Below are 26,111 nucleotides of genomic sequence, written 5' to 3' on the forward strand. Positions count from 1 at the left end.
TTTTGTTACCTTCCACTCAACAGCTCGTGATGCGTCATCATGCAAATGGAAAAACTAAGCTGTCACTTTTGTACTCGGAGGTGTACATCATGCACACACTATGACAAGCGTACATTCGTTTTTCAAAAAAGAAAACAACCAAAAAAGGCCAATTCCCCCAAAAAACAAAAAATAAACTCCCGTTTCGTTAAAAAATCCAATCACCCATTGTGGATATATCACGTTGATGTCGTGTTTTACAACAATCATTCGACAGCCACACAAATTAAGACCGGGGGGGGGAAACAAAAGGTGATTAAATATCAATTTCCCAAAAAAAATGATTCTTTTTTTTTCCCAAAAATATATAATAGAGAATTATTATTTAAAAAAAAAATACCGCGTGATCGTGGGAGAAAAAACGGACAGAGAAGAAAAAGTTTCGGAAAAAAAAAATCGCACCGGACCAACACCAAAAAGTGGGGGACGATATCAAAATATAAAAATGAAAAGAAAAAAATTATGGCCGTTATAATAGTCTAAGACATTGTGTCCACGATTCATACAAATTTTGTTTTGTTACCCCCTTATCGTCCGAGCCAATTGAAACCTGAGTCACTCGAGGGGAAAAGGAGGGTTGGGGAGGAGGAGAAGAAAAAAGTTGATTTTTTTTTTTACTGTTTTTGCATTTGTGGTTTTCCAATCGAAATTTTTTTGGACGGTGAATTTTATACGAGGACTAAAATATTTTTTTTTTCTTCCGCCAAGCGATTAATCAAAGTGGAAAAACGATAAACTAAAAAAAGCTCACTCAAAGTTTTTTTTTTTCATATTTACAAAATATTTACAAAAGTAGTTATTTTTTTTTGTTGGTTTTGTAGAGGTGATGGAAGCAGCAATTAGACGAGAAAAAAAATCATAACTGAAACATTGGGTTAGGAGAGAGAAAGTCATTCCGCAAATAATCATGGTTGTTGTTGTAAATAGACGCTCGTCGACAAGTCAAAAAGAGTCTGTCTCAATTGCCGTTGGGAGTCAGAGCGTCGAGACTAAGACACGACTTCAAACGTCTCTGAGCCAGTCGCGATCCGGTTGGCGGAGCCAGACCGAACGTCACCTTCTTGCGCGATTCACCACCGCCGCGTGCATCCATCGAAGCGCTGCTCATCGACGATTTGACAGGAACGACGACACTGTTCTCCTCATCGGCATCCAACGACAAATGACCAAATTGAATGGTGTCATCCTCCACCGATTGACTGTCGACATCCATCTCGATTACTTCGGGTTCGTGACCCAATCCGGAATCTTCATCCAGGCTCCTCAGACGGGCTTCCAAAGCTAAATTCATGCTGAAATGTTGCATCACCACTCGCTTGACGGCCATGGCACTTTCGGCAAACACCGACAGCTCTCGAGCACTATTATTCCTGTATAAGTAAATTTAATTAAGTTTATAATTCAAAAAATGAAAAATAGAAAAAATAAATTTACCTGCGAATGACTTGAGGGGTGATGAGGGGAGTGCGGGGTCCGCCGTTCTTGACCCAGGGATGTTCCAGTACGGATTGAGCAGAGAGACGACGTGGTGCCTCCTTGACCAACAGACCGCGAATGAGATCCTTGGCCTCTTGCGAGATGTGAGCCCATTCACGATCGGGAAATTCGTAACGTCCCTCCTGGATGCTGGTGAACAAAAGGCCCTGGCACGATTGGCAAGCCTCTCCGCGCTCCCATCCGCAATCGGCTCCGCAATGGCCGTAGAATGGCGGGTAGCCGCAGAGCAAAATGTACATGACAATGCCGAGCGACCAGAGATCGCATCGCTTGTCATATCCGTTGATCATCTGGCCGACAAAAGCATCGACGACTTCTGGAGCCATAAATTCGGCGCTGCCCACTGGTGTGAGCAGTTCCGGCGTAGAGATGGGCGAGTTGAGGTTCGAGTTGAACTTGATGCCCGAACCGAGATCGAAATCACAGATCTTGACCGGCGTCAGACGGTCGGGATAGACGCAAAGGATGTTTTCTGGCTTGAGGTCTCGGTGGGCGATCCCCTTCTTGTGGAGGAACTGCAGGCCGGCGGCCAGGTCACGCAGCACCAGACTGGCTTCGTGCTCGGTAAAGTGAACGCGCCGTTGAATGTGCGACAGCAACGGGCCGCCCAGAATCTTCTCGAAAACCAAATAGAAACGGTCCTCCTCTTCGAAAAATTCAATCAGCTGGATTATGTTGGGATGTCCCTGGCAGTGGTGGAAAGTCTCCACTTCTTTAAAGACGCGATCGCGGCTATGGCCCGGCACTTTTTCGATTATCTGTAAAAGGGCAACAAACCAATAAACTTATTTAGGTTTCGTACTTTCACTTTTTCAGGATTATTGCTATGTGTCAAGGATAAGGGGGTCAATAACCAGTTTTCTTGTTTCAAGTGAGTAAATCTAGTAGAAAATATAATAAAATAAATTACCTTGACAGCATATTCGACATCGGTCCATATGTTGACGCAGGTTTGAACCGAAGCGTAAGCGCCTTGCCCCAAAAACTCGCCCGTAAGTCTGTAGAGCTCTGGGATAGAGAAATTTAAATTTAGATTTGAGCCGGTTTCACATAGCAACGAGACAGAAAAATAAATTTTTAATAAATCTTTACCATTAAAAGTAGAGGCGAAGAGACTGGATCCAGTCCGTTTCTTCTTCCTTCGACGTTTCTTGGCTTCCTCCTTTTGACGCTGGATGGCCGCCTGACGGTCAGCGGCCAACACGACCATGTCGTTCTCGCCCTCGCCTGCACAATCATCAACATTCATAAATAAACTGGCAACAACACACGCTAGTCTAAAATTATACAACAGACAAATCAAACCCAGACACACACACTTTGGGTCAGTCACCTCTAAACCTGTTTTCACTAGACAAGATGGCGAAAAAAGGGGGGGAAAGATGTGCGCAACAAAAACACTTGACACCCCCCTCACACACACTTGCAAAAACATGGCAGTTATAACACGCCCATGTTGAGGCGAAACACAAATCAATAACACACACGACCCAATGTGCAAACATGTCTTACCATTATCAGAACTATCGTCGCCGTACTTTTCCACCATTTTCACAGCTGATTTGGACAACAAAGGGATGTGGCACTGACTCGTTGACTGAACGGGACTCGTAGCTCATTGAAGCTAAACTTGACTTGGAAATTTCCTCTTTCCTCAATGAAACAATAAATCAGCCTCTCAACTTTTATCTCTGTCGATGAATAAGACAAGTTTCAAACTCGTCCAATGTGGCTGGTGTTAGTGGTGGACCCTGCCCCGCGTTCGTCTCTTTCTTCACCCTCTTCTCTCGCATGCCGGACTAATACTAACGCGTACACAGACACGAGGCTGCACCTGGGTCCTCTATATATCCCCCTCGGCTGAGTTGGAAGGGAGGGAGGAGCTTACACAGGAAAGAACAGGGGAGGAGCCTAATCATCACACCATCCACAGCTATGCACGGGCGACATCTATACCCTTTCCCCAACTGCGCAGTCATTCCACAACACATCATGGCGGACGACTGACAACGTGGTCGGCCCTCTGGTGGTTCAATTTCCATCAAAACAAAAAACAAAAGAGGGAACCGAGATTCTTATCTACCCGTTCCTTTCATTCTTAAAAACTTGTCAACAAAATTTTCTTTCCTCTCACAGGTTTCTTTAAAATGCATTTTCAATTCAATATTTTTCTTCTTTTTAAATAAAATGATGTTTACGATTCTCTGCCCGTATTGCGTAGATTGGGTGAGGTAATACTATCGATAACAATTGCCCTTGCGGAAGGTCTTGCCACTTCCTTGCCTTCCCATTAGGCGGATGTACGCAGTTGCTTAAACAAATTGTTTTCACAGTCTTTTTTTCCAAAATCTTTTTTATTTTTTAAATTAAAATTCCCTGGCGTGTGGTCCATCGGACCAGAAGGGGGCTCTAATGTCTGATGACTTTGAAATCACCTTCAAAATGTATATGACAACGGCTGATGCAATTTGGTAGTAACTTCATTTGCATCAGAATACGTAATCTGGTACTTAAACAAACAACATCAACACCTTCAAGGACTGCCCAGGTAAAAACGTCAATTGCCCAAACTTCAAAAAATATATAAAAAACAAAAAGAATTAAAAAAAAGGAGGTTATCTAATCAACCACCATTTTATTTTTATTTCAAAGTCTTCTCCTCCTCCTCGTATATGAAACTTTCTCTCCCCCCCCCCAGACAAAAACAAACGGCGTGGTCTGTTTTCAACGTGCGCTCAGACACGTATACCCCACCTTATTTGTTTCCTTTGTTTGGGAGATGCATGGGCGCAGCCATCTTGAATCAAAGATGGCCGCTGTCGACGAGTTCCGGTCCCATTCCCGACTTGGTGCGCACGCGCTTTTGTGTGTGTTGGTAATTCCATACCGACGTCGGGCGCGAAAAACTGCGCAGTTTCGTTACATCAAAAAATGTTTCTTTCTTTTAATCTTACCCCCCCTCCTCCGTCCAATGTTTAGTTTTTTAATAGATTGTTAACCAAGGTCTTTTTCTTCAAGACGCCGATTTATTTTCTTGGCGAGTTTTTGGGATTATTTTATAGGGGCGTTTGGGGTGGGCGAATTTTCAACCGTCACGTGATCGTCTCGACGATATTGAGGAAACGTTCGAGGACGTCGGGAGCCTAAAGGCGAACAGCTGTGACAGTTGCAAAAAGGCGATATTTTATATACATCAACTTTGCATTCAATCAAACTAAACAGCTTCCCTATGTTAATTTTCAAGGCCTTTATTTTCTATTTAGTCGTTTAAATCTCTTGTCAGATGACTCAAATGACACACACACATGTGTGTGTGTATCACTCTATTTTGCCAGTCGGTGGACAAAAAAATGAGTCACGTTATGCGTGCATCATCATTTCTTATTTATTAAAACACGTGTGTGTGTGTTCTCTATTTAGTCGTGCCGAGTGTGTTGATGAATCAGGAAACTCGACCAGACAGTCCGTTGCCATGGCGGGGCATCCTGGTGCATGGCTGCTGCCGGCGAAAAAAGTCAAAATGGCGAAAAGGCAATCGGCCAAAATCAAAATAAATATTTTGTTATTCCAACCCCGAAAATGAGAGAGGATAAAGATAGAAAACTTTGTACTGCAAAATATTTATGTGCCAGAAAAATATTGTCTGCGCCATTTTATCTTTTTTAAATAAATTGTTATGAGGTAACCGAGTTCGTTTGGCGCGCAGTTCGCCTGTACACAGCCGATCCTTTTTATGATTTATTTTTAGACTGAATTAGTTCACGGGTTTATAAATTTCGCCTAGCTACAGCACACACGTTTCACGTCTCGAGCCAAAAAGGCACGAGTGACATAACTTAATTGCCTAGAGTTACGTTACCAGGCCCCCCGGCAAATTGATTTACAATTTTTCTTTTTATTATTTTTTCCCATAGAAGCGAAAACAACAACAACAACAAGCCGGTCGGCGTGAGTGTAGGACATTTGAAGAGCATCGGGAGCCGGAAGGCGTTCCACAGCCCAACAACAACAACAACCGAAAAATTTCATCTAGAAGATTTAACCTTCACCCGTCTTTTGCCTACATTTTTTATTATTTTATTCGCTTCATACGCACATTCTTCTTCTTTTTACTCTCTTCATTCATTTTCCCTTTTTATATTCGCCTGAAATGCCCAGTTGGTGAAGGTCACCTTCTTCTATTTAGTGGCGGACTCGTCGCACTTCTGATCCACTTGTTGCATTTTTATTTAATACACCCGCAGGTTATTTTACTCTGACCGAGAGTTTCCATTTTCTTTTTTTCTTTTTAAAAACCTTTTTGGGTATTTTATTTTTATGTAAATGTATATATCTTTATTTTAATGGCGACTTTGAAACGCCCTTGGCAACTGCCAAATAAGGACTAGAGGGCTTCTAGCAATGAATAACCAACACGCATAATTTATAAAAACCCGAATTGGTTGGCATTCACGGGACGTACCGAGCCGTACCAGTTTGTACTCTCTCAATCACGACAACAACAACAACTAGCGACAATTTATCCAATCATTACAAAATATAATACAAATGACAACTCACCTTCGTTGTCGGCAAAGGCGGAGCCGGCGAATCCGGAATCGGTCGATCCGGAAGCAGCAGACGACGACGAGGAGGAATGTTTCAACGCCGATTTGATGGGCACGCAACGAGGAGAGTAGAGGAGCTGCTGAGTGGGTGGTGGTGGATGGGATGTGGGCACCTCAGCAGCAATTTCCAACGTGGCGAATCTCACCGACTGCTGGTGACGTATCCGCTGGCTGGCAGATATCTCTTCACCCATTTCTTCCGGATGCGTGTCACAACACACAAACGAACTTGAGGCAGCAGCAGCTTGGATCGCGCACCTGATCCTAATTTTTTGAAAATAAAAAGATTTGTTAACAGTTGATTATTTTAAGACCTCCTGGCTATGTGTAAGATAATCGGAGAAAAGTCTGAAATTCGTGCAAGATCGTACGGAATCTTTTGGGAAGGTCAACCGCACACAGTTTAGACCGGTTTTTTTTCTTTCTTTTACACCGAATAATAAAACCAGGTTTTTATTTATCTCGCCGTGATTATTCTGCAACTGCGCAGCATCAAACATGTATCCATTTCTCGCGTCTTGACGTTTCTGTAATTAAATCTCATGCAAAGTCATTTTGGCGAGTGGGGGATATACAAGTTATCTGATATCGCCAAAAAGACCGTTGATGGCCTCGATCCCTTGGAGCCAAAACAAATTTTTCGACTTTGACTTTAGCACACGTTAAATAAACATCTATAGTCGCCATGCGTCAAAACTCTTGCGAAATTTCATACCCAATACAAATTAATATGGCAATCACGGCGTCGTACTACGTCATCTACTTTCTCCGAAATCCAACAGTTTGTGTGTGTGTGTGTGCTTTTGTAGAATTAGATGATGTTTCCAGAAAAACATTGAAAAAAGGTGCCAAGTCAACGAGAACAATCGAGAACGCGCAATTCGGGGCCCCGGCCGGCTTATAATTCATTCTAGCAAATTCTCGTGGCGTGGAGTGCCATCTGACGGCCAACAACCCCACCAACGCCCAAGACACAGCCAAAACCTGAGCGCGACACAACACCGGTCGTCGCAGCTAGTAAATTCGGACGAATGACCGTAATATGGGTCACGGCTTTTGAAATGTTTCTCTCTTTTTATGAATCCTAGTCTTTGATTTCGTGTGTAGTATTCGTCACCTTGGCGAACCCCCCCCCTCCTTACGTCTAACGAGACACCCGTGAGAATTTCATAGGCGAGCTGATGCGTTCAAATTAACCGAAATAAGAGTCAACGACCACTGATTTCTCTCTCTCCTCTTTCAATGCTGCATCCTATTTCACAGGAAAAATCAAGACATTATTTTTGGGGGAAATGGGCAAAGGCCTTGGGTGCCTCTATAATATTTAAAGTAGCGAAACCCTCGAGGTAACGGGCAGAGAGGCTCATAAAATAAAAATTAAACATTGCAATCAAGAAAAAGAAAGCCAAAAGGTGCCAATGAACCCTCAACCCGACTACTACTACACACACCTCGATGGTTGGATAATAGAACACAACAAAGTATTTTCCCGTTGGCGAATCGGCTATTCTACCAGAGTTTGGGAGATCTCTTTGTTTACCCTCCGAAAAAACGCTTACAACTGAGACGCCACACACACACACTATCTCTCCCAACTGTCAATGAAAATGACACAATGGTCATCAAATGCTTCGTGACAACTGACCAAATATGCTCGTACCCCTATCTGACTTTATCATCTGCCATAACCAAGACTGTTTGCATTGATTCAAAACTGTTTTGATAATAATAAAAACAAACTCACCTTGCACACTCCCCGATCACGCTACCGCCTTCGCCCACTCTCTGGCCACTAAGTCCTTAACAAGGGAAAATGTTCATATATCGGTCTGTCAGTATCGATACCTCACTTGAAATCGATATCTATTTTTTTAATTACTTTATTAAACGGAAATGTTTTATATTTATATTTAAATTATTAGACATGATTATTAATTTCAAGTATTTAGCAGCGTTATTTTGCTCTGAAAAAGAAGAATATTAATTTTCGTGATGAAAGCTCGCAACTGTGTTGTTAACTTGTTATCCAGCTGTTTTAGTAGCAGTCGCCAAACGTAAGCAGTCCATGTGGATTTTGAATTCAATTTTCATGTCTCAAAAGAAATGCCTATTCCCTTGTTGTATCAAAGACAAAAAAAACAGGAAAATTTGTTTGATTTACTAAAACGGCAAGGTGCAGCAACTTCCTTGACGTAAATATATTAATGTTAACAATTCGTGTACATACTTTTTGAGAAATAACTTTTTGGGATATTAGTTCAGAGGAAGATTTGTCAGCAGAAAAAACTTCTTCATCTCAATTACCAAATTATGTCAGCATTTTTACCACAGCAAACTCGTATAATTTGAGATCAAAATCTTCCCAGAAAGATGAAATTACTGAAATTTTAGAAGGCACTTCAACTGAAGCTACGTCAACTCCCAAGCAGTCAAAGTACAAATACTTTCATTACGTAACCTTTCTCCTTATTAATAAAGAATTTGTGCAAATAAAGGATGCCAGACTTCTCTAGGAATTCCTCGTTGGATGATAAACTATCCCTTGAAAATTTGTGTCTGTTGCACAAGGACAAACATACAGAGGGATTGTTTGAAGATGCCCTCATTCCATGCAATAATCGTGACTGTCGTTATTACAACCTTTTCGACAATTCTAAGAAAAAAAGCAAGGAAAACAAGTTGACCACCCACACAAGTGTTCGTAAGAGAATAAGGTTCTTTCGCCCTGAAGATGAACAAGACGAGGACAACAAAGCTTGTGTTGAAACAAATTCCACTGGTACCATCCCTGTAAAAAGCTTCTACAACAAGCAAGCCAAGTCACTTTCCCGATCTCCTTCACCTGTCCAAAATCTTAATGTTTCTCCCATACCCTCGCTTGTTACTGTTGACGAATTAACCGGGTCTGATTCTCAAACCTCCCATGAGCGTCCTTGGACCAGGAGCCGACCTTACATTCTCAGTGATCCAACGATTACATATCCACCTTACGATATCGGGTTCGTTTTAACGTTTTTCTTTTTTAAAATATCTTGCAAAAAAAAATTACTTTATAAATTTTGAACACAGCCTCAGGAATATTGACAACACGTGTTACGTCAATGCAACCCTCCAAGCCTTGTTTGCTCTTCCCGGCTTCACTGATGATCTGGTTACGGCTTTCGAAGGCACTGAAAACTTGCCACACTTTGCTTCCTTGTTGGCCAACATGATAGCCGCACGGAAAAAAGGTTTGCCCATTGAAGTGGATAAAATAAACGAGTAAGTAGTGTTACGTGGTGTCCATTATCAATATGTCTTCATAAATGTATTTGTTTTTTGCAGAGATCTTGTCAAGAATTTGTGGATGCTTCATCCGAGCTATTCAGTCCGTGAGCAGCAAGATGCCAGTGAGTTCCTGATCCGGCTGATCGAGCATTTGAAATTGGCTTTGCCAGCTGGGCCAATCAATCCAGTTGAATCCCATTTCGAATGTGAAATGATTGAAGTGGTCCATTGCACTGCGTAATTTTACGTTTTTTAAAATAAATTCGTTTATCGATTTGACTAAATTTCGGGGTTATTAGGTGCGGCAAGAAGAAAAAACGTGCCCAGAAACACACGTCCATCTGCCTGCCCATGCCGAAAGATTCACGTAACCTAGAGCAATGTTTGGAGGATTACATGGCGGAAGAGGAACGTGAACTGGCGTGCAGCAGTTGTAAGGCGACCACTTCGAAGATCAGCTCGAAATTCAGGACACTTCCAAGGTATCTCGTTGGCCCGTCGTGTCCGTCTCGTGCTGTGTCTTATTCACCCTTTTATTTTATTATTTAGCAAGCTCATAATGTCGGTGAATCGTTTCTCGAAAGAAGCAAAATTGGCAAAGCACATCGTTCCACCCCAAGTGTTAGATATTCGACCGTTCCTGGAAAACCTGGAAAGTCAGCTGCCTAGTGAGTACACCCTGGCTGCTCAAATTGTTCACATTGGCCGCTCTAAAAACTCTGGTTTGTTTGTTTTTTTGAAATTTTGATTATTAATTTTTCTGTTTTTTAATTTCAATTTTTTTCTTCAGGTCATTATGTTTCTCATGTTTACTGTGAAGATGGTGTTTGGCGCTGTTACGATGATATGTCCGTCTTAACTGTTTCGATAGAAGATGAAATTGAATCTGTCGATGGTGAACCGGCCTACGTGTATTTTTACGTCCACCAATGCAGGTTCCAAGATTAAAACAAAAAATGTTATTTTCTTAGTGTTTATTAATCGAATGTGATAGGATACAGTAGTCAAACGGCGTTGCAATTATCCTTGAACCCTAATTAAAGGCGATTCAGCCTGCCCCCTCACTTGTGTTATTTTTGGTCATGCTGCGACTGATGTTCCAATTGTCGCTGCCGTTGTAACCCCCGTTATCTTTTCTGTCAGTGTCACGTGTAGAGATCCGTCACTGTAAACATGAATATTATTAATACCCAGAAAAATAAACATTCTAAAAAGAAGAAAAAAAAAACTGTTCTAAACTTACCTGGAAAGATGAAAATTTGCCGCCACACTTGGTGCTTCTGGCAGATTTTTTAAAGTTAACTGCCAAATTAAAAAAAGAAAATTGATTGTGCATCTTTCAATAATAATCGGATGAAAATGTCACCTTCGCCACAAGTTCAGTTGCCTCAAACACGTCGACAATGGCCACGTTATGTTTCTTGCCAAGTGGAACGGGAAGTGAAAACCGCGACGACAATGGAGTTTGAGCGCAAAACACCGTCGTTGTTTGACTCTCCTCTTCGTCTCCACACTAATTGTCAATTAAAATTTTTCAATCAAGCAGCCATAAAGGATTTTTGTTCGGTTAAAAATTACTTACGCGCACTGAAATAGCTTTGCTGATGGCAGGCACAGAAACTTGTTTGTACTGACACACCGTGTCCCAGGGCTCTCCAATCACAGCGGCTTGGTTACAGCAACCCACAGCGAAGACTTCGTCGGCTGTCAAGTTGGATAATAATTCACTATTGGGCAGTGCTTCCTGGATGGCCTGTTGCAGCCTGGGCATTTTAGCCGTTCCACCGCAAACGATCACCTAGCGTCAAAATTTGATTTATCGATTTGTCTTTTACTTGACAACGGAGAAGCCAAATTACCTTGTGAACGTCAGCAGCAGTCAGACTTGCTTGCGTCAATGCTTCAGAAATAGGACCAATGTATTCGGGGAAGAGCTGAGTGATGAGCATGTCTATTCTAGCTCGGGACACATTGGCGCTCAAGTCGACTCCTTCGTGCAACGACTCCACAAAGCAGTGGGCCGTGTTCAACGTCGATAACACGTGTTTGCATTCTTCGGCAGCCCCCATCAGTTTGAACATGGAGCGTTTGCTTTCCCGAGGATCCAACTTCCATTTGCTGCAATTCATTCGATTCGATTATGTAACAAGTTTGGGAAAAAAAAGCAAAAGAATGACGTACTTTTGAAACTCGTCGGCAAGGTAATTGGCTACAAGAGCCGTGAACTTGTCACCACCTTGCTTTCGATGGAGCGAAGAAACGACGCTGTACATTCCTCCGCGCACACTGACTACGGAAACATCCAGCGTAGCTCCACCGCAACGATACACCAAGCAACACCTGTGCAAAAGATCGTCGTTTTATTATGTCCAGCTGGAAAAAATTGGTAAGATTACATACAGAGTTTCGTGTTTGTTGGACTGACCAACACCGTAGGCCAGTAGAGAAGCAGCGGGCTCACTAATCACTTGCAATATGTTAAAACGGGCTTTCTCGGCGGCCTTCCACACGGCTTGTCTTTGTTCAGATGTAAAAGAGAGTGGGACGCTCACAACTGCTTTCATCGATTCATCCACAGCATTTGAGTGATGGATTGCAATATCTGAAAAAACCCAAAAAATTGAATGGGTCTTTATTCGGAAATCCTAGCAAATCAAATAACTCACCATACAACTTCCTATAAATGTGAACTAGGATGTCTTCAGGAGAGAATTGCTTCTTCTTCTCATCGACCTCCACTTCATAAAACAGTTTTTTGTTTTTAATAATAACAGGACAAACAGATGTGGACCGCAGCTTGGCCAATTCCTCATCCTCCCCGTTCCAGGACAAAAGCTCTTTGCATTTTACAACGCTATTAGACATGTTTCTGAAGAGGCCTTGTTTGGCAGGTAAACCAACAGCCTACAATGCATTGGTGAGATTTCGATTAGATGTGAAAATGTGACAAGTTCCATTCTGATAAGACTTACAATTTCTTCAGACGAAAAAGACACGATTGAAGGAGTAACTCGATCACCGGCATCGTTAGCAACAACATCAGATTTACCATCCTAAGAAAACCAAATTAAAAAGTAAGAAGTTGAGAAAGCCAACATGGATCAACTAATTTTCAAACTTTAATCTCACTTTGCAGACGGACACGCAAGAGTTGGTGCGACCGACGTGTAACCCAAAATACGCCGACATTTTTTCCTATTATAAATTCTGTGGGAAAACCCGATTAAAGTAAAGTTTTAAGAGAATTTTAAATATTTGTTGAGCAAAATGATAGGAATCCCGCCTGCTTGTGCACGCGATAGAAAACCGACGAATTTCGTCTGCTAACTAGCAGAAGACTCCTCTGAGCCTCTCCGCCTCTGGCATTTTTTTTACAATATTTTTTCTAGGTAACAAATTTCCCATCTGGCAACTGTTGTCAATTTGGCAAATCACAGTAACATTCGAGTTAGACTTTGAAAAAATAACGTCGATGTGTTGATTTGCGATCAATAAAAAACACAAATGGAAACAAGTCACGCAAAGTCAAGTCTTAAAGTTTGTCGGCGAGGAGATCCACTTACTTGCCAACGTATTTGGGATGTTATTAAAGAGATCAGAATTGAAAGGAAATTGGCCACAACGAAAGATAATGTTGTTCAGGAATATTGCAAGAAGTATAATGTAGAAAGTAAATATGTGGAAGAGCAGATCAAGCTTTTTGTGGAAGATAAACTTATTCTGCAAAAGACCATTGCTGTAGCTAAAGGAAGTAATGAGGGGGTAGAGCAAAACATCTTTGTAATTCCAGTAAGAGAGGTTACACATTGAAGAAAAATTATTATTTATATATATTTATATTTTTAGCTTGATGTTCCAGAAGTGAGCCAAACTGAAACCTATGAAAATGTTATGCCCGATTTGATGATACTTCAAGAATATCAAGATGATCCCATAGTTCCAAAAGCGAGCCAAACCAAAACTTATGAACAGGTTATGATAGAATGGATCTCTGAAAAATCATTGACTCTTGTTAGCTTGAGCGAAAAAATTGCTTCCCTTCAGAAGGATATTGACAGTAAAAAACAACAGATTGATACACAAGAACTACTAATTAATACACAAGAACAACTAATTAAGAGTCAACAGAAAGAAAACGAAGCGCAAAGAGAAAGCCACGCTTCTGCGATTCGTATCTTGATGGAAAATCATGCTAATACTATTGCTAAAACCAAAACCAAAGTTTGGGTATGAAAAAGCAGTTCTCATTTTTGTGCTGTCCTGTTAATTTTGAAATTTATTTTTAGTGTTCCAATCGCTGTGGGTCAGAAGGGAATTATCATTGCTGTGGTTATGTTTCATATTGCAATACTATTTGTCAACAAGAGCACTGGGGAAAAGGAGGTCACAAGAAATACTGCAGAAGGGCGAGAGAGTAGGCGTGGAACAATCATCACATGTTTAAACTAAAAGTTAACCATTCCTAAACAAGAATACTGTATTGCAAGCCTTGACAGAGTCATGTGTATAGATCTGTCACTGTAAACACATAAATTGTTACCCAGAAAAATAAACATTGAAAATAAAGAAGAAAAAAATCTGTCAAAACCTAGCTGGAAAGATGAAAATTTGCCGCCACACTTGGTTCTTCTGGTAGATTTTTTAGAGTTAACTGTTCAATTAAAATTTTAAAAAAATGATTATGCATCTTTGAGTAAGCAGATTAAAATGTCACCTTCGCCACAAGTTCGGTTTCCTCAAACACGTCAACAATGCCCACATTATGTTTCTCGCCGAAATTTTTCCTTGTTTTAAATTCTGTGGGAAAACACGATTAAAGTAAAGTTTTAAATTTTAAATATTTGTTGAGCAAAATGTTAGGAATCCCGCCTTCTACGCGATAGAAAACCGACAAATTTCGTCTGCTAACCAGCAGAAGGTCGTCAACTTGACGGCACGTTCACAAATTTTATCGTTTCCAAAAATGGCAAAAATTAAATTGGAAAAAAAGAGAAAAGTTAGAAAACGAGAGAAAACTGCCTAATAACTAGGAGGTCAATGAGGCCACTCATTGCACGTAGCCACGTATGCTATATTTACATTAACGCACCGCTGTCCTCGGTTCTGAATAGAAGTGCACATAAATGTTCAAGTGAAATCTACTTTCGCTAGTTGAAAAAAATTAACAAAACCTACTCAGAAAACCACTTTTGTCATTTTGGCTAATCAACTTTTCGCAACAGCTTCGCTTTTTCCGGGCGTTTTGCCGCATACACATGAATAAATAAGTTTAAATTCGGTTATTATAGATGTCTAGATAATAGAAAACACCCAGAGCTGATGCGACCCAGCCCGGTCATATCATCAGAAACCAAAAAGAATTTTATCTCTCTCTCTCTCCAGTCTCCAGCATCTCGTATAATTGAAAAACTTTTTTTATTTTTTAATAAATCTAATAATCAAAACCATTAAAATCTATTTTTCAAACCATTCCTCGTAAAATCTGTCCTTTTTTTATTGCAAATAGATGGAAGTGGAGATTTCTTTCTGGCCTTCCAGATTTGTATATAGATATATATATTCAAGTTCTTCTTCGAAGCGTTTAAGATAATATCAAATATATGTATTTAGGACAGGGATGCGTTTGGTTGTATAGAGGGTGCAAACGAGATGAGAACGAAGGACGACATGTATATATATTTCAGACAGATTGATGATGTTAGTGCTGGGGGTATCATCGTTGGACGGATGCGACATATTTCATTTGTCTTCCGAAGAGAAAGTTGGACTTGCCAGTTCCCAGCGCTGTCTGCTGCTGGATTCTCAGATGCTTTATGTGAATAGGTATACTGATCTCATAAGTAGATGTCTGCGGTTTGAGGTAGGTCGTTTATGTAATTCTGTTCCAGTATTCCTTTATATATATATAAATAGAATTGAAGCTGCTATTTAGGTATATATCTGTGGTCTGTCATTACATAAATTGAAGTGGGTATATGAATGACGTCGTTCCCTCCATTTTTCCGAGTTCAATGCACCGCGGTTTTTCCATATCCAAATAATAGACTTCTATTGGATACAGTGTGCGATTGTTTGAAAGTAAATTACTCTGACCCAAAAACAACAACTGAATGATTCGAAAAAATAAAATAGGATACACACTTGGAAATCCAGTTCTCATACAATGGAGAAAAAAACACACAAACAAGGATGTTGTGGTTGCTATACTTAAATAAAGACCTAAAGCAAATATCGATCGAGCGAGACTGATTTTATTTTTGTTCAAAATGACCTTACCCAACGACAAGAATCGTACGATATGGTTGATGGAAAAATTTGGAATTCTATAAAAGTCTCCCGAGGGAGAATGACCAAAATAAAAATATGTTTGTCACGTTTATTCTCTCAATTCCCATCATATAAACGTTGATTTTCTCCGGATTAGAAAATCTGGTGTGTGCCAGCATTTAATAAATCGCCACCTTTTTTCCACATACACATGGGCAAAGAGATGATGCAAAAAAAAAACATTTACAAATTTAATAGAAAACGGCGCGAATGAAAAATAGATGGTAAACGCCTTTTTCCTGTTGAATTTTGCCTTTCGTTTTTCTTTTTGAACCTCCAACACACGTCCGTTATTTCGTAATATCCAAACGCCTTCTACCTTTATGTTTTTATATGTACAGCTAAATAATAAGATATAAGAAATAAGCTGACATTTCGTAACCGTGCGAGTGTTCAAGAGAGCGGACAATTTCTTCCGCGGTGTTGCTGGAACCAGCAGCGCATTCGCACCGTTTCCTTATATCCAACTAATAACACGGTGTACAAACAACGAGCAATAGTGCAACACGTTATTTAGCAATAAGGAACCGACACAGGAAACCCCCGCGTACACATAAGCCCGTCTGACAAAAGATGAATTTGGGTTTTCACCGAAGAGAAAGCTATATGCCAACTTGAAAATAATTAAATAATAATACAATCAGACTATGTCTAATCGGAAAAATGACTAACAGCAAACAAGGATAACTTAGCGGATGATTTATCTGGCTGCCTAATATTATACCCGGGGCTGATGAATAAACAAATGTATCCTACTCTATATTTGTATGATACCTTTTTCATCCTATCCATCAATGACAGCAGCAGCACAGAAAAGAAAAATCCGATTGTATATTAAATCGCATCGTGACTTTGACACCATTTCATTTGAACTGATGATGACGACGTTCAAACCTTTCCTTCTGAATGGGATAGTTGACTACAGCACGATTACAGCAGGTGTGCTGGAAATGCTCAGTTGGGAACTAGACCTTTACGCGAAGGATTTTTCGTTACACATTTTCATCAGAGATTTTTTGGGAAAAGAATCTCAGATTTAGGTCATGGAGAGGAATCGGAAACGGAGAAATGTTGCAAATGGACGTATATGGGCTGCTCATTTATAGATATATATAGACCCAAGAAAACTAGGTTGAGGATACGAAATGAGTTTGTATATATCCGGACGATTCCAGCACTTCCATCCCGCTTGTTCTTGAACTCCGTCAATTCCGGCAGCGTTTTCTTCTGCTGCTTCCTGTAACCATTATCATTATACTTATCACCGCGGTGTTGCTCAATTAAGATTCTTATCACCTTGAAAAGAAAAAAACAAATTAATTGCCCTCGTCCGTCTGCTGCCGCGTATAACATCATCAATTCACATGACGGAAGATACAGCTAGCGTTTATATAAAATATTCTCGTCACCTTGTCGAAATGTTCTCACCGAATGCAACGTGATGATAACACCTGCACAGCTGTATAGACACATTAAGTGAAAGCACACACAAACCTGCTGGACGTCCAATGGCAGCGGAATTCAAAGGAAATTTCACCCATCACGAATATTATATAAAAATAAGACAAAAAATTGCTTTCTAATATTTAATGGGGGTGATGAAATGACTCATCGTTTTTTCCATTTCCTTATATTACACACATCTGCCAATAAATGTAATTTGCGCAAGTGAATTTCAGGTTATTTACTACTATGGACAGGGCGGAAGCGTCAGCTTTCATTCGAAACTTATAGCCGCGATATCTAGAAAATTTATAACGCGCTTGCAAGACTTAGACTTTCTCTCATAATAATGTGGCTGGACGAACGCCGACGTCAATTAGACTCAAAAACTCTTATATGACGATGTGGCTTTCCGGCTTCTGATGGTTCCAGTGTAGTCTTATATAAGCTGTTATCCTTTTTGGCAAAGTTTTCTCTATACAATTTCACTCGACAATCGCCAGAAGATGAAACAGTTGCGCTTGGAAAAATTTCCGATCAATTGGCAACTATAAATGCGGTTTTCCAGCACATCAAATATATTGGCAAAAATAACAATGAATGATAATAGAACAATTCTTTTTTTTTGTGTAAACCTTGAAAAAAAATATTCTTCAGCAATTGAGAGCGAAAAAGTATATCGTCCCTCCGGTGCATCGAAGGCTATTTGGTTTGGCTTGGCTATCCATTTTATCCTCGACTATACGTGGGCGTAAAAGGGCCAACAGCAGAACAGGTGGGCTACTAGGACAGGTCTCTATCCTCTCACGGCTGGCAGTCGTCAACAAACCTTCCGCCAGATCACAACTCTCCAAACCGCTACCGACAATCAAACTGACACTTTATACATATACCGGTTTCCAGTACACCTACGCATCAGACATTACATAACAGATAGAGTTGAGACCTTTTATTGTTGTTGCCAGTTGTTTTTCGCTACGAAAGTGGTTCCGGTTGCACAACAAGTGATTTCGTTCGACGCAGTAGATTTTGAATATCCTCCCGGCATCTGCGCATTTTACGGTAAATGTCAATTCAATTTTTATTCAGTTTTTTTAGTAAGTCACATGGCGATTGTGTCAACGTGTATTTTATTTGAAACGGATCAATGCCAAACCTCCGCATAGTAATGGAAGATGCTAAATGTTGCATCTGTTATATAACCATTCATGCTAACGGGGGTGCCAGCATAATTTAGCCCTTGAAGTATAAATTTTAATTCGGGAACTTTAAATTATTCTCAGCGCATAATGAAATGCATTTAATTCCACCGAAATAGAATCATGGGTAAATACATAAAATTAGCTGTTTCCTTTTTTCCCACCATCATGTTTGTTCAAAATTTGAATGTAAAACCAATTGTATTAATGTACTTGACATGACAATCACAAAAAATTGTCATTTGGGGACAAGGACGAGGGTGTGTCAACTCCCAACTTTGGTTTGATGAAGGCAAACATGCCTAATAATGCCATTAGTATATAATATTTGATTTCGCTCTCTCACGTATGCTGTTGTTTGAATTCAAACCTTCGGGTTTTCCCATTCTTCTTTTCGAAGGATGCCACTCATTTCTTAGATTTTTTAAGTTGACACCCCCACACATAAATCTCAAGGTTTCTTTCGAATTATTTTAAAGCTTAGCTACATATAATATGATGTTCTAGAAATGCCCTTAAAAAATATATTATCTCAGTTGTCATAATTTAGTTAGATAATACATTTCTATACTTGCATGTAGCCCACACAATGTGATAATTATAATGACGTTGGTCCCATCATTTTTGTTATTACAGCAGTGCGCAGCATAAATCCACAGGATTTCCCCCGCTACTTGTATTAGCGCTCGCGCTCCGCGTTATTGTGGTTTCACCCGAAACAAAACCGCACCTTGTCGTTGCTGTTTGTCCGTTAGCGCGTGCAATTCTTATAACTCGGGGAGAACGTGCATATAACACGCTCCGTTACAAATGACCTCTCTGCTACTGGCTCTGACTACTGCTACTATTACTACTCTCCGCGTAAAAACGTGAAATTCAGAGCGAGAAAACTTTCCGTACGTCATTTGAAATAACATCAAGAACGCGCGCGCGCGCAGTTGGAGAGCAACAGCAATATTAAAACACAATATAACAGAGCGGTGTGCTGCTGCTGCGGTTCTCTTTCGAGTCGAAACAACCGTGACCTACTCTCTGCACCAGATGTGAATTAGGAGATCAAAGTGGTCGAGATTTCTCAGTTCGGTTATCCGCAGCGCAACTTCTGAAAAGAAACAAAAAGACAACGAAATTATTATAGGTCCGAAAGTGACAACCAATATAGACTCTTTCATTTCCAATCAAGAAATATTTCAAGGCTGCGAGTTTGACGTCATTGGCTGAAAAGAAAACTGCACTACTATAGCGTCCGATATATAAAACAGCAGCACAATGGCCAGCAACTTCAGCCAGGTCGACCAACAAGTGGACGTTATTGATGTCGACGTCCTGCAATTTGAGAATTTGTACCCCGTTCTACTGCAAACCTTCGTCGTCATCGTCCTTGGGTATGTCGCTCTACATTTCAATTCGAGTATATAGTAGTAGGCTACTACACGCATAGAAAATAGAAATCCCCCCAATTTCATTCATATACAAATGTCCTTGCTTTGTGTATTGAATTTCATATCAACCGCCAACAATCAAAAATATTTTCAGGTACTTGAGTGGCAGGTGGGGCATTATCGGTCAAATCGAATCCAAAGGACTGAACACTTTTGTCGGCAATTTCGCTTTGCCCTGCATCATTTTCACGGCTCTGGCAGAACTGGATTTCAGGTAATAGAAATTTTAATGAACTGATGAACTTGAACTCCCGTTGAATGATGATTTTATACTGACATGTTTAGCCGAGTCAATTGGATGTTTCTGATGGCCATTTTGATCAGCAAAGCGGCAGTGTTTATGGCCGTCGTTATATTCACGCTTCTGTTGACCAGACCGATGAATTTCTCCAAAGCCGGGCTCTTTGCCATTTTCTGCACGCAGAGCAACGATTTCGCCCTGGGCTACCCGATCGGTTAGTCTTTGATACGCTTCCTCTTCCTTATTTATTTAATATACAATACAACAGTCGGCCGTTTGATTGAATGGATGACGTGACGTCATCACGAAAAAAAAAAACCCGGACGAATGAATCGGTTTCCGCCCCGCGCTTGGCGATTTCACTCAGGCAAAACGCGCGGTTTTTCCATCATCATCAGACATTTTCACTTCATTTTTTCCTCTTCTCTTTCTCTTCGTTTTCTTGCTTCACTGCTTTTCGTCCATCTTTTGCTGGTCTTCTGTGCTGTTCACTTTCACTGATGGATGGCGAATAACACAACAATACTTGGAAAGTTGCGCCTCAGTCACGCAGATGTTGCCGGCACATTCTGCTGTTCGACTAGATAGTTTCTATGAAATCTTTTGATGTTCAATTCATCTTGTTTTATTACATGGACTTATTTTCCTTTCTATTGAATTTATGGAGATAATGAAAGATGTGTGGGCGGCATTTATAATATGAATTAATAACGTCAATATTTAACATTTGATTTCAATTTTGTTTTATAGTTGCGGCTGTTTACGGCAATAGCCACCCAGAATACGCCAAATATTTGGTAAATATGACAACAAATCATATTCTTCCAATTTAATAATTATTAGGTACGTTCCCTATGTTATTAACAATTTTGATGGAACATGCGCAGTACGTCATGGCGCCGATTTCGCTCGTGTTACTCAACCCGTTGGGTTTTCTCTGCATGGAAGTGGGCGAAAGGCTCAAAGAAAGTCGGAGGAATTCTCAGCCATCAACTTTGCCCGTCCAACAGCAGACGTCAGACTCATCCACCGATTCAGAGAGCCAAATCAGCCGGAAGGTGAGCAGCACGGCTTCCACCGTATCTCTATCCAGCGCAAACCACAGCAAAAGAACCCGAACCAATGGCTGCAAGGTAAATCTAATAAAACAAAACCGAATAGCTTTTTGTTTTCTATGTCAAAAAAATTGAAATTCACGAATGTTTGAAAATGCGCAACAGATTTTCTTGAGCGTTTGGAAAAATATGTTGTTTACTCCCATCGTCTTGATGACGGTCATGGGCATTGCCGTTAACTTTCTCTGCGATCACCAAATCCCGGCCATCCTGAAAAACCTGTGTGGGGTAAATGAAAAAAAAAACAAAACCAAAAAATATAATCCAAAGTTTCTATACATCGCAATGAATATTAAAATTGATGTTATAACCTAATTTAAATATTTAGGTCTTGAGTTCGGCTTTTAGTGCTACCGCACTTTTCGCCCTTGGTCTACGAATGGTATGTCTGGAAAAAAAATAGCAAACCTATGCTAATTTATTTATTCCGGTTGTCCTGATTTTTATTTTATTTGCGTCTTATTGCTTTATATACGATCTACCAATAACTGCTGAGAAGGTTGGCAAATCACAAGGTTCGGGTGGTGCCAAATTCGTTGTGCCATGTATTCTTATCGGTGTCAAATGGTAAGAATAATAAAAAAAAAACTATTCCAATCAAATTTTCTGGCGTTGAATTTTGCGTTTGCTATCACTTCCGGCCGATTTTTAGTATAGTGATGCCGATCGTGACTCGTGAAGTGACCCTCCACTTGGAACCGGGATTGACGGCCAACGCGTCACTGGACTTGAGCAATCTGGGTTTCCTACTGGGCACTTTCCCTTCGGCTCCTGGAATTCTTTTCTACGCTATCCAATACAACGTGGCCGTTGACATGGTATGGGAGTGAAATTAATCATTTCTGCTTATAAGATAACTCATTCGGATACTCGGAATGTACAGATTGCCACAGCCATGGTGGCCGGAACATTTTTCTCGCTTCCAATCAGCGTCGTCTCTTCCAAAATGATTTCACTCTCGTCGGCCAATCCGGCCGATTACATCAGTTTGCTCGATTCGTTTTTAATTCGCATCGCCATTGTCGGACTCGTTTGCACGGTAGGCCGCTATAAAAACGGGCAATTAATAAATCAATAATGAATTAAAATTTATTATTAATTACTTTTTAAATAGCTCTTTTTGCAAGTGATCTTCTTGGCCAGCAAGAAATGGAAAAAGGCCCCGCATTTCGTCACTCTGTGCCTGACCCTAACCCAATGTATGGCCTGCGTCGGCGTCATACTCTGGTACACGCTGGGCCGCGACAAAATGTGGAAGAAACACGTCCAATTCATGACATTCGCCATCGGTGTTTTCGGGTCCCGTATCTGGACGGCCTTGTTATCTGTTACTCTGCTTCTTCTACGCATGAAGAGTTTAAGTTTCGTCCTCAATAACTGTCGGCCGTTTCTCCTCGTCGCCGGATGGGGGTCTGTTATATTTTATTTTCACACGACACAAAAAATTAATACTACGGATATTTATAGAACTAAACAAACGATCGTGTCATATTTTTTATTTCAAACGCAGAATACCCGTGGTGCTTTCTTCTTGTTTATGCGCATTCGCCACTCACAATCACCTTGAAGGAGACAATCCTAATTTCCAGTTCGGCAAACTTCAGGCTCTGGTAGCCTCGTCCGTCCTTATCGTCAGTTTTACTGGTAAGTACTACTACTTATGGTGAACGGACGAATTTATTATCAAATCTAATGATTGAAACTTAATTTTTTTTCTGTAGTCACTGTCGTCTGTTTGGTGTGGCAACAGAGATTGAGCAAGCGGCCAGCCATCGTTTCGCCGATAGTCAGCAGCAGGATGTCGACTTGCTCCTCTTCAACTTCGCTCTCCTTGCCAAATGAATTCCTTTTCGACGCTTATCAGTGCACGCCGAGCAGCAGCACTCGAACCAGCACCACATCCATCGACAGCTTCCATCGCCAGCACGTGACCAAAGGCTCGCTGCTCATCCAAGAATCGTTTTACATGGGCGACCCGTCTGATTTCGAACCCAACAAATCTTCTGCATTGATGTTTGAAAGGTATAAAACCATACTCAAGATTATTTAAAAGTTTCATGTGTACTGACCGTGGGCGTGATCAGTTTATTCAGTCCGTGTGATGACGCACTCAATTACGGAATGGAATTACCGGTCGATGGGCAGAAGGCTTTGTCGCCTTCGGCGCACAATTCGTACCCAATGATGTTTGGTGGTTCGTCGCGTTTGACAGAGCCTGAAGAGTCCAGAATCGTTCGCGATCGAGACGACGAGTTTCAGATTACTCGACATGTTGGCCTACTTCTAACTCTCAGCTTCTCCATGTTTGTCGTATGTCGAAAAATTTGTTCATCATAATCTTTATCCATCTACTACTGTAATTTAAATTTTGAAAAATGTCAGGGTATTGCCGTTTGCGTCTGGACTTTGGTGATGGAAGAAATGACGGGCATCTACGTCATGTTGCTCTTCCTGGATGAAACTCTCAACTTCGGCCAAGGAATTTTTGTTTTAGTCATTTTCGGTTTGGAACCTCGTCGATTTTTGGCCCCATTCTGGTCGGGGTAAAATTCTTTACTAAATCCCAGCCAAAGAAAAGTAAATTGAAAAAAAAACTGGAACTTAAAAATGGTATTGGTATCGTACAGGTTGAAGCGGCGTAGCAAGGCAAAGGGCGTAACTAGTTTATTGACATTGACAGAAGTCAGTAAAGAGAACAGCAGAGATAAGCAAGTTGTGGATCATACTTGCGAACAATTTATGATGTTTTACATGGACAAATGCATCCGTGATTTGGTTTGCGATCGCAAGTGAGTAAAACAATTAATTTTCAATTTTATAATTTTGTATAATGGAGCCGAAATTTATAATTGACTGATTAACTAGGTGGCAACTAAAGGAATACAGGAATGTGTTTTGCGGCAATGAAATGGTTGACTGGCTTCTTCTGATGGGCCTGGCGCGCGATCGCAGTCAAGCAGAGAAATACGGGCAAGGTTTGCTCGACGGGGGCATAATCAACCATGTCGATGGAAGAAAAGATTTCCACGATCAGTCATATTTTTACTCGTTTGCCCAGTGTGATTGATGTGTCTAGTGTTTGCAAAGAAATAACGTAAAAAGGAGCTCATCAAGTCTTACTTCGCTGTAAATGTCTTTTTGACGTGTTGCCTTCTCATTTCTCAGTTGCCGATATGCAAAACTATCTGTTATTTATTTTTATTATTTTTAACTCGAAATATTTTAATCTTCTATAACTGTTCGAAAGTTTGCCATTATTCGATATATAGACTTGAAAACTGTGATGTGGTGTATGTTAATTAGGTATATAATTTGATGTAATTTGATGACAACTTTTATTGTAATCATATGTAGAACCATGAACGAATGCGAACGAATGATTGAAATGTTTTTTAATGAATTTTTTTACCGCTTTAAGTAGGGGAGAGTTGTACTAATTAGCGCGATTTTGGTTTGAGAGCCCCCACTTCTTTATTTTTCAAGATTTTTCATCACCGCTAGGCTTAAAAAAAGAGGAAAAAATTTACTATCAGAAGCGTATTTTTAGTTTATGACAAATCTATTTGTTTAAAACCAAAAGCACTTTGAAAATGAAGGGGGGTGTGACGAGTCGCGGGGCGAATTTTTCGTTTAAATGGGGTAGAACGGCCCATGTTATTCTTTTTGACTAAAAGAACACCTGGCGATGGCGCCACGAACTAAATTTTCCGAAAAATTTTCCCTCCTATCTCTAACTCAGCAACACAATTTGCCCCGAGAAAAGGTGTCTTTGTTAATTTAACGTTTTCAACCAATAATATGGTTTTAAAAATCAATTTTTCTGAAACTATTTTTTTATAAATTTTTAGGTTATTAGGGAAGTCCACAAAAGAAAAAAGAAAACGAAATGGACAACTCGATTAAAAATTATTTTATTCGTTGTTCCCATACTACTTAGGTTATTTCAGTAATTTTTTAAAAAAGATGCGCATTAGTTAAGACCATAACAGGTCATTTTTAAAATGAAAATCGATCGCAAGAGGACGAAAAACGGAGGGTGCCAACTTACACACTACTCTTATTGCCCCACTCTCCCCTATGTTCAGTTGAAACTATTTTTGCCTTCCAAAGCGAAAGAGGATTAAAAGATGGTGTGTGTGACGCTAAGCAACGGAAGTAAAAAAAAAATATTACCAAATTCCGTCAATAAGGGCAAATTAATGGAATTTGGCAATTTTTTTGCCGGCTTCTCTGCTGACATGGCCAAAAAATGAAGAAATTGTGTGGGAATTTTTTTCCAAAATTTCAATGGTTAATATCTCGGCTTCTGAGCCGAGAATTTAAAAAATGTGAAATGTGATGGTTTGAAAAGGTTTGCTATCCCATCATTTTAACCAAAATCAGAATATTTTAGGTGGAGCAGTTGACGAGAAAACTGCTGCACAAAAACCGAAAAGAAATAACAATTTCGGCTATCCCCCCACACTTTTTCTGAGATATCTCCAAAACGACAAAAGCTAGATGATTGCGGTTTTCACCAATCGCCCAAAATTTGTAGCAAAAGCCATATTTTTTTTAAAACCCTAGCAATGTTTCCCGCAAAATCCCCCCAAACGGTCTGTATGAATGTCGGACGGCTTGTTTAAACCAGGTGATAATTTTGTCTAGCCAGGGGTATGGAGAGATGGTTTCCAATGAAAATGTTAAATTTCCTGTAAGGGGATTTGACGGGAAGCTACTTTTTTACTAGCTAGGAGTGGTCTGTATATTAAGTTTAGTTTTTAGCCGCTTTTTTTTGCCACTCCCGAACGTTACAATCCCAGAAACTTAATAATTTCTTCATAACTATTCTTAATTAACACTATTAAGTTCCAAAAGCACTTAAGTTATATAGCAATTGAAGCAAAGATGAAAATATGTTTATGCATTTTCAAGGGAAATAGCATGTAGTCCAC

The 26,111-nt window shown here is 40.3% G+C and overlaps 5 protein-coding genes and 2 long non-coding RNA genes across 10 annotated transcripts; 4 read left to right on the top strand and 3 right to left on the bottom strand.

Moving 5' to 3' along the window:
- Positions 1–785: 785 nt before the first annotated feature.
- On the bottom strand, positions 786–7,957 carry LOC124311478 (MAP kinase-interacting serine/threonine-protein kinase 1-like). 2 transcript variants are annotated; one of them, XM_046775999.1, is made up of 6 exons: positions 7,888–7,957; positions 6,097–6,407; positions 2,629–2,763; positions 2,447–2,544; positions 1,474–2,294; positions 786–1,409 (listed from the first exon to the last, which is right to left on the bottom strand). In XM_046775999.1, exons 2-6 carry the CDS (start codon positions 6,335–6,337, stop codon positions 998–1,000), a joined length of 1,707 nt encoding a protein of 568 aa, XP_046631955.1. In that variant the 5' UTR covers positions 6,338–6,407; positions 7,888–7,957; the 3' UTR covers positions 786–997. The 2 variants fall into 2 exon arrangements, with proteins under 2 accessions (XP_046631955.1, XP_046631963.1); XM_046776007.1 differs by lacking the exons at positions 6,097–6,407; positions 7,888–7,957 and adding an exon at positions 3,049–3,361.
- LOC124312362 lies at positions 3,790–5,795 on the top strand. Of its 2 annotated transcripts, none has more exons than XR_006910480.1 (2): positions 3,790–4,084; positions 5,451–5,795. It is a non-coding gene; the product is annotated as an uncharacterized LOC124312362 (long non-coding RNA). The 2 variants fall into 2 exon arrangements; XR_006910481.1 differs by lacking the exon at positions 3,790–4,084 and adding an exon at positions 5,126–5,217.
- Positions 7,958–8,162: 205 nt separating the features above from the next.
- Positions 8,163–10,372, top strand: LOC124311507 (ubiquitin carboxyl-terminal hydrolase 17-like protein 6). The gene is made up of 8 exons (XM_046776039.1): positions 8,163–8,335; positions 8,401–8,577; positions 8,639–9,142; positions 9,213–9,404; positions 9,468–9,647; positions 9,710–9,892; positions 9,960–10,132; positions 10,201–10,372. Exons 1-8 carry the CDS (start codon positions 8,247–8,249, stop codon positions 10,356–10,358), a joined length of 1,656 nt encoding a protein of 551 aa, XP_046631995.1. The 5' UTR covers positions 8,163–8,246; the 3' UTR covers positions 10,359–10,372.
- LOC124311517 (heat shock 70 kDa protein 14-like) lies at positions 10,370–12,723 on the bottom strand. The gene is made up of 10 exons (XM_046776049.1): positions 12,540–12,723; positions 12,383–12,463; positions 12,077–12,314; positions 11,811–12,012; positions 11,592–11,750; positions 11,270–11,528; positions 10,993–11,208; positions 10,777–10,923; positions 10,654–10,712; positions 10,370–10,575 (listed from the first exon to the last, which is right to left on the bottom strand). Exons 1-10 carry the CDS (start codon positions 12,597–12,599, stop codon positions 10,491–10,493), a joined length of 1,506 nt encoding a protein of 501 aa, XP_046632005.1. The 5' UTR covers positions 12,600–12,723; the 3' UTR covers positions 10,370–10,490.
- A 96-nt stretch (positions 12,724–12,819) lies between these two features.
- Positions 12,820–13,987, top strand: LOC124311885. The gene is made up of 3 exons (XM_046776256.1): positions 12,820–13,199; positions 13,257–13,637; positions 13,697–13,987. Exons 1-3 carry the CDS (start codon positions 12,915–12,917, stop codon positions 13,826–13,828), a joined length of 798 nt encoding a protein of 265 aa, XP_046632212.1. The 5' UTR covers positions 12,820–12,914; the 3' UTR covers positions 13,829–13,987.
- On the bottom strand, positions 13,669–14,287 carry LOC124312264. The gene is made up of 2 exons (XR_006910458.1): positions 14,125–14,287; positions 13,669–14,061 (listed from the first exon to the last, which is right to left on the bottom strand). It is a non-coding gene; the product is annotated as an uncharacterized LOC124312264 (long non-coding RNA).
- Positions 14,288–17,960: 3,673 nt separating this feature from the next.
- LOC124311446 (integral membrane protein GPR155-like) lies at positions 17,961–24,554 on the top strand. Of its 2 annotated transcripts, none has more exons than XM_046775947.1 (18): positions 17,961–18,242; positions 19,016–19,764; positions 19,916–20,035; positions 20,107–20,276; positions 20,813–20,859; positions 20,950–21,195; positions 21,283–21,405; positions 21,506–21,559; positions 21,677–21,744; positions 21,830–21,995; positions 22,061–22,216; positions 22,292–22,587; positions 22,688–22,821; positions 22,899–23,199; positions 23,262–23,487; positions 23,560–23,720; positions 23,805–23,966; positions 24,043–24,554. In XM_046775947.1, the coding sequence occupies exons 2-18, from the start codon at positions 19,649–19,651 to the stop codon at positions 24,242–24,244; spliced, it is 2,748 nt and encodes a 915-aa protein (XP_046631903.1). In that variant the 5' UTR covers positions 17,961–18,242; positions 19,016–19,648; the 3' UTR covers positions 24,245–24,554. The 2 variants fall into 2 exon arrangements, with proteins under 2 accessions (XP_046631903.1, XP_046631911.1); XM_046775955.1 differs by having other exon boundaries at positions 19,019–19,764.
- The last annotated feature ends 1,557 nt before the right edge of the window (positions 24,555–26,111 follow it).

The sequence above is a fragment of the Daphnia pulicaria genome, chromosome 1, assembly GCF_021234035.1.
Source record: "Daphnia pulicaria isolate SC F1-1A chromosome 1, SC_F0-13Bv2, whole genome shotgun sequence".
Taxonomy (NCBI): Eukaryota; Metazoa; Arthropoda; class Branchiopoda; order Diplostraca; family Daphniidae; genus Daphnia; species Daphnia pulicaria.